The 12,385-nt window shown below is 42.5% G+C and overlaps 1 protein-coding gene across 1 annotated transcript in view; it reads right to left on the bottom strand.

Moving 5' to 3' along the window:
• The window catches only part of LOC144373844 (syntaxin-18-like), a 104,267-nt gene that overhangs the window by 56,094 nt on the left and 35,788 nt on the right, over positions 1–12,385 (bottom strand). Inside the window, 1 exon segment of the mRNA XM_078036804.1 lies at positions 6,892–6,959. Coding sequence (XP_077892930.1) covers positions 6,892–6,959 — 68 coding nt within the window.

The following is a 12,385-nucleotide window of genomic DNA, read 5'->3' as shown; positions in this document are numbered from 1 at the left end:
GTGGTTTAGTGGTTAAGTGCTGCTAGGTTCAATCCCTGGCACCACAAAACCAACAAGCACAGTTACAGAATCACACCCTGATTTAATTACACTATTTTTTCCTCTAAATTTCAATTATATTGACTTCTCTGAACCTCTTAAGTACTCCTAGTGATTATCATCCCCATTGTTAGCCAGATATAAATATGTCACACTTTGTGGGCCTTATGTCTGCACAGCTACTCAGCTGTACAGTTGTGGCCCAAAGCAGTCACAGACAATATGCAAATGAATGGGCTGGTTATGTGCCATTAAAACTCTACATGGATACTGAGATTTGAATTTCATACAATTTCTATGTGGTAAAGTCAGAGTATTATTTTTTTTCCAACCAATTTACAATATGAGGCTATTCTCAGCTGATAGGATGAGAGGACACAGGCAGGGCTAGGCCTGGTGTGGCTGACCCTTGCTGACCTCTGCCTAGAGGAAGACACTGCTGTTGGAAGATAAAATGGTTCTCCCAGATTCATATGGCTTTCAAGGGGTGCCTCAAGCTAAGCCAACGTTCACAGCATTCACCCTACTCGATGCCTTTTCAAGGCAAAGGGAAGTTAACAATGGACTTGTATAAAAGGTCTCTATGACTGCATCTTTAACCTAAGTTGTTGGTATAAAGCTGTCAGGAACTGGAAACTGACAGCTTTATACCAATTCTATAAAGCTTCCACAAGTCACTGTAGCTTCCATTTTAATGACCTATTAAATTAGTATTTAATTCTAACAAAAGAAATTAAACATTTACACTGCCATCTAGCGTTAAACAAATCTTTTAACTAAGAAGCTAAACATAAGATTTACTTCGTTCTATGCATCAGAATAATTGTTTTAATGTGTTCCAAAATAATAAAAATAAAAATTGCCTTATATGAAGTTTAAGTAGACAAAGTATCAAGGCTTATTTTAAATTCAACTGGGGACTGGGGATGAAGCTCTGTGGTAGGCCAGTTGCCTGTCATGTACGAGGCTCTGGGCCTGACTCCCAGTACTTCAAAAAAATAAAAATAAAAAATAAAATTCACCTGGGATATATTATTTTCTCTGTTGGAGTATTTATATGAAGCACTTCCATGTTTGCATCTACTGATGAAATTAAGAAAATGCAGAGGATTTTTTTATATTTTCAAATTTTGTGAGAGAAAGGTTTTTCTTTCCTTTTTTTTTTTTTACTTTTAGTTGGTACTCAGGATCAAACCCAGTGCTTCACATGTGTTAGGCAAATGCTCTACTACTGAGCCACGACCTCAGCCCTGAGAGAAAGGTTTATGAAGTAGAAAATACACTTTGTTTTAAAATCCTAGAGATGCTCCTAATGATGTCATCTCCTGTGTCAAACCCATTCTTCCACTACTACATGACACATCTGGAAAGAAGTTCCCATGGTGAGATGCTGCAGAGCAACCAGGAGGAAGGTGTCGAAGGGGACGGCTGGGATAGGGCCCCTTACTGCAACGTTATAGTGCACGCACAGGCCTGGACTCTACCTCAGAAGCCACTGTGCAAGCGATGGTCAAAAGGCTTTCTCGGGGCTGGGGATGTGGCTCAAGCAGTAGTGCGCTCACCTGGCACGCGTGTGGCCCGGGTTCGATCCTCAGCACCACATACAAACAAAGATGTTGTTTCCGCCGATAACTAAAAAATAAATATTAAAAAAAAGGCTTTCTCTTTTAAAATCAACCTCGTCTTTCCAAATGGTGTTTTCTCCACCTGTTCAATAAATAGTCACTGAGTGGCAAACTGTCTTTTGCATCTCTGTATTTCACAAGAGGGCAGACGCTGTCTCCATAGGGCTACCTTTAACTCCATTCCCTCCTTCCTTTGGTTACTGGGCTAACCCCCACTCTTCCAGATCTCAGCTCATGCTATGGCTTCTCCAAGGACTCTTTCCCTGACAAGGCCGAATTCCTCAAAGTCATTCCTCTCCTCTATTTTTGTAGTACCTATCCTATCTGCAATGCTGCCCGTATGTATGAATCCTTTCACAGCTCTGTGAAGGTAAAGGAGCACAATGTTTGTCTGTGCTCACTATTTTATACTCCATGCCTGGCACAGTGTATGGCATAGGGTAGATGGTAAAGATCTGTAGAATGAATGAAATGATGAATCAATCAATTAATCAAACCTCAGCACTGTCAAACACACAGTATAAAAGTACCTCACCCAAGAAGTGTGGTAGAAGAAGAACATGGAGAAATAACTCTTTTACCAGGCTCATGTGAGAAGCAGCCTAACAAAAGCACAGAAAAAGAGGTACCAGACTTCAGAGGCAGGGGAGATGGCTTTCAGAGAGGGCCCGGGATCTGGGAGAAGGTGGTGGTTAGAAGTGAGGCTTTCAGGGGAACAGGTGGATGCGTGAAATGCACGTAATGAATCAAAGAACAAAAGGCAGACAAACGGGTGAGTGAAGGCCTGGAGGCACCAACGCCTCTGAATGCAGCCATAGGAGGAGCGAATGGACGTGTGGTGAGGTGTGGTGAGGTCATGAAGAAGTATGGACATGTCTGCAGGCAAAGAGAAGGGATCTAAGGAGGAGAACTGAATGATCACATCTGTGATGACGACTGTAGCTATGCCTTCAGGAGAAACAGGGAGGGAGAGGCAAGGAGCAGGGGTTCAGAAGAAACAGATGAGGCCAGTAGCCAAGACTGCACTAAAGCACCTAGAGGGTATGGAAGAAAGTGGACAGAGCCACACGTGGAGGCGGGACTGCCCACGTGGCTTATAGGTAAGACAGTGGCAAGTGGAACTGAAGGAGCCTGTGGCTATGCCATGCTGGAAGGCACAGTGGTGAGAGGACACTATGAAGGGTAAGAGAGCAGTGGTGAAGTGCCTGGCTCTGCCAGACCACTAAGCCCTGGCTCAGCAGCTGCCAGGTGGTGGTCTTCAGCAGGTCCCTTAACGCCTGTGTTTCAGTTTCCTTCCTGTCAAACAGGCTCAATGACAATGTCTCCCTCACAGGGCTGATGTGAGGACCAAATGAGATGAAATACTAATAGTGCTCAGCAGAGTATCTCACACATAGTAAGCACTCGGGAGGGGCAGAGAGGGGCTGAGTGTGTTGGAGGTAGATAGATACACAGACGAAGCCAGGGTCAGTTTTTGTAATGCAAAGTAGAAACAGACAGGACAAAAGAGTCAAACAGAGCTCTGGAGTTCTTTTAGGAAAAGATGGAAGAACAAAGAGGCAAAAAAAAGGAGTAGTCAGAGGAGCCCCCAAATACAGTGGGGTCCTCCTCCATATTTATCTATGCATTCACACAGGATTCCACCAACTATGCACTGAAAATATTCAGATAAAAATAAGTGCAGCTGTAGTGAACATGTCCTGACTTGCTTGCCGTCATTCCCTACACAACTCACTGTAACAACTATTTACATATCATTTACACTGTATGAGGCATCATCCATAATCCAGAGATGATCCAAAGTAAACAGGAGGATGTGGGTAGTTTATAGGCAAATTCTATGCTATTTTACATGAGGGCCTAGAACACCCATGTTCAGGTTTCCTTGAGGGGTCCTAGAAGCAATCCCTTGCTAATACAGATGGACAAGCTATTAAGTGTGGCAGTAAAGGGAATAAGAAATTTCTCAAAACTGATGGTGGTCAGCAGGATCAAAGGCTGTAGCAAAGTGGAGAGATGAAAAGGGCTGTTAAGGTCTGCACTGTCATTATCATTAGAGAGCCACATATTTAAAACACTAATTCATACTTTATTTCTCTACAGTGGTTAAAAAGAAGAGACCATCCAACACCACATGCCAGTTGCTCTGCAGCCCTATGCACTGCTAATGAGGCAGCAACACCACTTCGCAACTGGTAATTTAAGAACACACCTGCTGTGTATGTGACCCGGCACTTTCACTCCTAGGTGTTTATTCTAGGGAAATATACACATATATGCACAAAAAGCCTTGCAGAAGCTGCTCACACAAAGCAGCTTATTCATAATAGCCTGAAATTAGAAATAATCCAATTTTCCCTGTTAGTAAATGAATAAGCAAATTGTGGCAATTTCACACAACAGAATATTTCAAAAAATAACTAATAAAAAAGAACAACTAGTGATATTCTCAGCAGCATATTGTGTGAAAGAAGGTAGATACACTAAGAGTGTACTATATGACTCCACTTATACTAAATTTGAGAAAAAAGCCACCAGCTTTACTAATTAAAAAGCATAGATGAGCTCTGGGAGAAAAAATCTCAGAAAGTGATGAAAACCAAGCTCCACCGTTAGGATCAGGGAGAAGTGAATGGTGAGGAAGCAAAGGATCAGGTACCAGAGGTCAGTGACCAATAGCCAACAGGCCAGATCCAACCCACAGGCTTGGTTCTATATAGCTAAGAAGCACTTTTTACATGTTTCCAAGACTGTATAAAAACGATAAGCAAAACCAATAAAAGAAAACCAAGATGAATGTGAGACAGCATATGTGACCCACCAAGCCTAATCCACTTCCTATCTGGCCTTTTACAGAAGGTTGGCTATTCCCTGATGAAGACTTTCTCCCCAAGTCTGGCACTGGATTGAAACAAAGTGACAGTGCACATGGCTTCAGGAGGAACAAGGTTAAGTGCATGAGCTGAAGGGAAGAAAAGAGTGTGATCATCAAAATTAGAGGGGAATTAGGAATGTAGCAATGATCCAGAATCAGTCGGAATGATGAGATGAGGAACCCAAGTTGGACAGTAGGACAGCGGAGGAGAAATAGGTACAGCAGGTGAAAAGAAGAGAGGAGGCAGAGAGGCAGAAGAGAGAAGTCCTACCAACACTCCAAACCTCAGAGGAGGCGGTGGCCTCAGCAGGGGCAGTCCCGACCACTCTGGATATAAACCACCACCTTCCTCAGCAACCCTAGGTCCCATAACCTGACTCTACTGTGTCCGTTCCACAGGACCTAAGTGCTTGTCTTTGTTAATCCCTAGAATGCAAGCTGCAGAGAAGCAATATTTGCCTTTTTTATTCCATTATGTGCCCTAAGAATCTAGAATAGTACCAGGCACTGAGCATATATTCAACAAATATTTGGTGCATGAATTAGTTAATTTGCATAGATTGAGATGGGAAGACACTGAGAACATGAACACAACTGAAACTGTGGGCCAGATAGTTCCTTCTTTGTCCTCAGACATTGCCAAGTGTCCCCCACAAATCAGCTGTGGTTGAGAACCAATGGGCTCATCAGGGACCTTATGTATTTGGCACCAGGGATTAAACCCAGTGGGGCTTAACCACTGAGTCACATCCCCAGCCAATTTTTTTTATTTTGAGACAGGTTCTCACTGAGTTGCTGAGGCTGGTTTTGAACTTGTGATCCTCCTGCTTCAGCCTCCTGAGGCACTGGGATTACAGGCATGCACCACCACATCGGGCTCATCATGGACAACATGAGGAGTTCATTCATTCATTCATTCACTGACATATATTTAGTTAGTACCAAGTATGGGTGAGGCACTATGGAAACAAGAATAAAAAGCTGACAAGGTCTCCAGTCTCATAAAACTTAAAAATTATTCACAAAGATAAATAGTAAACTATGTTATTATTATTGAATAATCACAAATCATGCTTTGTCATGAAAAAAATAAGGTACAGGAACAAACAAAAACTCCCAGGTCTATTTTATAAACGGTGGCCCAAGATGGCCTCTCAGAAGATACAGCATTAAAGCTGAGCACTAACTTTTGAAAAAAGACCACCATGGGAAGAGGAGGAACAACACCAGCTGCCTGTGCCAGCATCAGGAACGGGCAGGGAGACTTCCAGGAAGGCTGGCATGCTCGTCACCATGGCAGGAGCATGGTGTGAAAGAGACGAGAACAGGCAAGGTCAGGTGTGGAGGCTGCTGCTGACAGAGAGCAGTGGGGCATTCACGCTGGGTCTCCTTAGGGGTGACTAATCCAGGGGATACTCCAAAAGGTGATGGCTGCCAAGTAGAAAGGGGACCTAGCCAGAGGAGGAATATGATCATGAGTTACATTAGAGGCTGAATAAAAGTACTTATAAGCCCCCCAAAATGAAGGCCAAGTCAAAGTGAGCTTGTTGATGTCTCTAGCAAGTGTCAGAAGCCTGGGAGAAGGACAAGGAAAGAGGTCATGAGGACTGAGACTGGAAAGGGCAAGAAAGGCCTAACACAGTGAAGTGAAGGCGCGAGATGAAAACATGCTCACAAGGGCACCACCCAAACAGCAAGGCCAGTGTCACAGGCTGGGACAGCAAAATACAGACAAAGAGAGTCAAGCAAAAGCCTTGAAAACCTTGTCCCATCCTCAAGGTTCAGGTGATACAAATACACGTGCTCCCAGTTTTATGTACTGCTCTGGTAAGAAATCAGAGTATCACATGCTAGGATGTAATGGCACCCATGGAGATAGAGACCAGAAGTTGTGATATCACATTGCTGTGGGAACACAGGCACAGCAGCTCTGAGTTTTCTTCGGTTCTGCACATGTTCTTCCACTGCTATGCTGATCTTCCTCATTACAGCTCTGAGTTGTCAAGTAAGAAGTGAGGACAAAAAGCTTAAAAGGGCCGGGCATGATGGCACATGCTTGTAATCCTAGCAGCTCGGGAGGCTGAGGCAGGAAAATTGCGAGTTCAAAGCCAACCTCAGTAAAAGCAAGGCACTAAGTAACTCAGTGAGACCCTGTCTCTAAATAAAATACAAAATAAGGCTGGGGATATGGCTCAATGGTTGAGTGCCCCTGAGTTTAATCTCCAGTACTCCCCTGTACCTCCTCCCAACCAAAAAAAAATTAAGCTCAAAAGGAACATAGGAACAAAAAAGAACATAGCCGTCCAAAACCAAGTCCCCCTCCTGGCCCCCCCTCCCCGCAAATGCACTTACCTGTAAGCATTAATATAATCTTTCCTGTGTTCCAGAAGAAAATCTCTCAGTTTGCCAATATGAGAAATCTAAAATTAAAATAGAAAGGATTTCATTAGATTAGATAGACTACACTAATGCCATGAAAATCAAATTAACAGAGAATGGAATGCAGCCTGCAGAGAATGGGAAGCTATGAAATGAGCAACTTGAGGTTTTAGTCATGCAGTTACTGACTTGCCAACATTCCTGGGCCTGGTCTCCTCTCTTATGAAAAGTTCCTTCCTTCTACCTCTCATTGCTGTGATCTATGACACTAGGAACAGGTGATCTCTAAGGAATACAGAGACTAGCTAAGATAACTCCTGTCTAGGAGTTATCAGACTGCAGGAACTGTGTGTCTTCTATCTACAAGTAAGCATTTCTTCTCTCATGTGTTGCAGAAGATGGATTCTAAGGGTGAAATTAGTTGTGTAAGTAGGGCCCATAATGCTACAGGGTTAAAAAAAGATCTGGAGGAATGATTATCCCTGTGCAGCGAATCTCTGTTTTCCCTCTGATTTGCTTCTATGGATGAACAACAAGATACCAAGTACATGTACAAAGCTTTGCGCTCATGCTGGCCAACTCTTGCTGCAACAGAAATCCACTCTGGAGCCTCTACCATGTTCCATACTGTGTGTGGAGCTCAGAATTCAAAGTTAAGTAGAGGCAGGGAGAAACTGGAATCATAGCTGCCAGGGACTGAAGTGTTTCCAGAAGGAGAGGGTGATGAACTGGAGGTCTGCTCTGTCCTCTGGACACTGATCCAGTCCCCATTCACATTCTCTGTACTCCTGCCAAACACTTGTGCTCTAGCCTTGAAAGGTCTACTGAATTTTCATTTCTTCCACACATAAAGTTTTCCTGTCAAGGCTAACTCAAGCCAATTTTCACTTTTCTTTCAACTTAAAAGGACTTCTACACACCACCCACTTGGCACAATCAATTACATGCATCCACGTACTCTGACTTCACTTTTACACATGTGCCTCTCTTGGGACATTATGAACTCTGCAAGGAGGAGTTGCACAGTGTTCCCTACAATTCTAGGCACAAGAACAAAAGGTGATCAATAAATATTCATGGAATGAGGATATGTCTAAATATCAAATAGTACTTGTCATAAAAGAAGCATTCTCAGTTCTGGAGATAGGCTGAACTTGCAGGGGTTCAGTTAAATTTCCTGCATGGTCTAGACTATTTATTATAAATGTGGTTCAGACAGATACCCTAAGACACTTAAGAATATGGACCAAAGAAAACAAACATGGCTAAGATATTTTGTGCTTATTTCACAGATAAACAACACGTCGTCTCTTTTTCTTTCCAAGAGCCCTGCTGCATGTCTTGATTATTCTGGTCTTACTAGCCAGTGTGGCAAGGCTAGCCTCACAGAAGCTAATTGACTCACCCAAGCTCATACACTTGAATTCAAGCTCAGGACAGTCTGAGCTTCCTTCTACGCAGTCCTGCTCCTATTTTGCACTTAAGCTGCATCATGGAATCCGACTTTATAAGTTTGTCTGGAAAAAAATTTAAGAGATGTGCAAGCAATGTCTGACTACACTACATACAAGCTTCCATCAAGTGACTCTTCTTCAATGTTTTCCATCTCCTTTCCTGCAACCCCTGCTACCAGGGGCCAAAAATTCTTTAGGGGCCTCAATTAGGGGTCAGATAAACCACATAAAGGATTGAGCAAGGGAAGCAGGTAGATAGGATACATGGGATGAGGTCTGCTTTCCAAATACACAGCAACCAAAGAAGCAGCTCTGCTGGCTGATTGGCTAAAGGGCCACTGAGGCCTAACCTCAAGGCTTAACTAATGGCAGCAAGTACACTCTCATCCCTGGCACTTAAGGCCTGTGGAGAGCTGCCCCTGGGCTGTGTAGGACTATGTTGTGCATCATAGCCTAGTGACGGGATAGTCTGGCACTGGGAACTTCCCATGACATCCCCACAGGGATAGACCATCTGATTCAGGTGAACTTCCCCCACAAGCTCTGCCAAAGATCCCACACAGCACCTGAGATGGGTGTGACCTGCCAAGATGCCAATCAACCTGCTGACTCCAAGACATCACCAAGCAAGACTCCGCCCTTGAAACATTATCCCTACCTTTGATGTACCCACTTAAATAAACCATCAGAGCCATCTTTCCTTTGTCTAGTTCTAGCTCTTGTGTGGACTGGATGTATCAAGGGCTCTGTTTTTGTAAAAATATTTCTGGCTTTTTATGTTTTGTTCTTCACTAATTATTTTAGACTTTTAAGTTTTCAGGCAGCTTACACCCTCCTCAGCAGGAAGAAGAACCACCCCCCACCATGAGACACTGGCTGTCATCCCTTTTAAAGGTAGGTCCTTCACAGTTGGGTCCCAAAGTCCCCAGTTGTATTGGCCCTGCCACGCTCCCTGCCAGACTCCAGAGTCCAAGATCTAGGGCTCCTGACTCTAGCAAGCTCAAGTGGTTCTCCTCCCTGGGATAACCCATGGCCATTCTCTCCAGGGCAAACCCCTCCCCTTCAAAACTCCTGTTTCCTCTCCACACCCATGCCACTCCCAGCTACAGCCAGATCCCATCCATGATAAAGCACTGCCAAGTATCTGTCTCAGCACCTAAAAGCTCCTAGAGAGAAAATAGTCCTCTCTCTCCCTAGACATTGTCAGACTGAGTTCCTGGTACAAAGCAGAGCCTCGGAAACATTTACTAAATGTTGAATAAACATTGGATACTGAATAATCTCAGGAGGATTATACCTACTGTGAAAGGCAGAATAATGCTTTTTTGGCCTTCCCTTCTCCTGAAAGATGTCCAACTCCTAATTCCTGGAAACTGAATACATTACATGGCAAAGAGAATCAAGTAGCAGATGAATTAAGGCTGTTGGTCAGCTGATCTTAAAATAAGATGACTATCCTGGATTATCCAGGTAGCAAGGTAGTCACAAGGGCCCTTAAATGCGGAAGGAGGAGGCAGAAGAGAGTCAGAATAACTTGCGTGCCTCTAGTTGTGGGGAGGGCAAGGGCAGAGCCCTCAGAGGAGAACACAGACCTTGTGAAAACCAGATTTTAGTCCAGGGAGTCACCTTTTGGACATCTGAACTACAGAAGTACAAGATAATAACTCTACATTGTTTTAAGCCACAAGTTTATGATAATTTGTTACAGTGGAAATAAGAAACAAATATACTTAGAGCCTTAATCACCATAACAATATTTTTACGAATCATAAAACTTTGCATAAAATGTTTTAAAAGGTCCAAGGAATCTACTACATGGCTGGATCAGCTGTCCTTTGCCCCTGCTACCCATTTTTAGTTAGTTTGGTTCTGCAAACTAGCAGACCAAATGGTGAAGGAATGAGTGCCAGGAACAAGAAGGCCCATGGCATCTGATAAAAACACAGTCGCAAGCGGTTTCAGTTAAAGTGTAACAAAATGTGATCCCAGCTTCAGGTGCTCTGTAATGGCAGATTTTGATAAAATAAGTTTATTAAAATAGAGTGAAGGCTGTTTAGGATTACATTGAATTCTTGGTAAATTAAGAGGTATTAAGTAATTACTGACTTAATAATTCATCAGTACAGTAACTCAAACTTAAAAGTATGCTGTATAAAACAATATTTTAATGCCAAGAATGAAAAGAAACATAGGAGCATTAAGATTTCTTCAGACATTTGAGAGCTCTGAATTTCTATTAAATTCCTAAAATCGTGTACCAAAAAAATCGTAACAAATCAATGACAAAGAAAAAAGCATCGTATAACAGGGTCATCTTTACAAAACAGGATATGACTGTTTAATCGCACACTACCATCATCTTTGATCAGAGATTTTTGGCCAAGTTCTGATCTGTTTACTATTAGGCTTAGACCTACGTTTTTGAATTAACTGCTGAAGATACCACATTATATTTCACACAATTCTGATGAGCCCCTTACAATTTTCAAATTTTTAGAGCAGCTGAACACTTGTATGCTTTGATTTTTAATGATTCTACATACAGTGCTAGTTTTGAGTCACATGATAAAGTAGGAATATTCATACACTTAAGAGAATGCCTCTTTTAAAAGGAGAAAAAAACATTCCAGTGTGAAGTTTGGAAGGGGAACAGAGAAAAAGAAAGTACATTTTCCCTTTAAAATTAGTGTTCTTACAATTGAGATGCCAGAGACGGAGAAAAAGGAAAGCACCATTGGTGAACCCTTGGTGGGACCAGGCGGCTGACAAGATGCCAGGGCTAAGTATAGGGAGTGCTCGTAGCAAAGGGACACCCATGTCACTGCTGTGTACCTCCCTCTGCTTGGGGAGCTGACACCACTGCTTCAGGAGAAACTCTGCTCATTCTTCCAGGTTCACTTAATTGCCACCTCCTCCTAAAAGCTTCTTGAACACCTCCCTTTTTGACACCTGTTTGCACTGTCCAGATTACATGACAAGTATTTATCTGTGACCCCTAGCAAATTTTAGTTCAGCTCCTGAGGTCAGAATCTCTGTCTATACATTTTTTTATCCCCTACAGTTCTTAAGTGTTTAAAAACAAGGAAAGGAGAAAAAATGGAAGGGGTGAGGAGGAAAGAAACTCAACAAAAAAGGCCTCACGATCTGATGGATCCTGATACCCTGATGGGATCAAAAAGGTTTGAAAGGTATTGCACATTCTACACCCAGATATCTGAGTGAACAAGCAATTGAAGAGGGACAAGACACCTATTTGTGCAAATAAGTAGTTCTCTCCAAACTGCAAGGGGTATTCATAAGGTACTGCCAGACCATGTACAATCTACTGAGACTACGGTCTGATGCGCTTCACAAAATGATCATGTGCCCCACGAAGTGGACAATTTTCCACCTGACTGACAGTCAGTTGTGGAAAAGAGTTTTTATCACAGCTGTGGTTTGATGGCACTGCCCCTTGATATTAACTATGTCACCAACAGAGGATAGGTATGGACAAAGACTAGAGAATCCTGTATTTCTAACACAAACTGTAGTTTAAGATAAAAATTCAAACTAGCTAAAAGAGAAAAGTAAAAAGGAAAGGGAATGAATATTTATTTTATATCTCCTGTGCCAGTCACTGCAGAGTGGGTTGTTTCATTTCATTCTGACCATGACCTGTGGAAACAGATGATTTTCTTAGTGGGAAGGAACCCAAACTCTGAGAGGTGAGAGGAATGATAGAGCTGGAACTGGCCCCTACCGGTGCTGAGCTGGCATAGGCTCTCTCAGTGCCAGTATTAATGACATGCTGGTGTTTTCTAGTTTCCTTTGGTGTTAAAGTCATTTTAATGCCTGCTGAGTATTGTTGTCATCATTTCACTGGTCAAGTAATTTCCCACTTAATATTTAATGATATTAAGAAATTATGATGAATTTTCATTTAGGTATAAAAAAGGCATTATATATTATGACTATGTTTTTATTTATCTTTTTTAGCTTTAAATTCCTTCTCCTTTTGAGATAAGTACTGA

This window comes from Ictidomys tridecemlineatus, unplaced genomic scaffold (genome assembly GCF_052094955.1).
Source record: "Ictidomys tridecemlineatus isolate mIctTri1 unplaced genomic scaffold, mIctTri1.hap1 Scaffold_51, whole genome shotgun sequence".
In the NCBI taxonomy this organism is placed as follows: domain Eukaryota; kingdom Metazoa; phylum Chordata; class Mammalia; order Rodentia; family Sciuridae; genus Ictidomys; species Ictidomys tridecemlineatus.
This window is presented reverse-complemented; position numbering and strand designations above follow the sequence as displayed.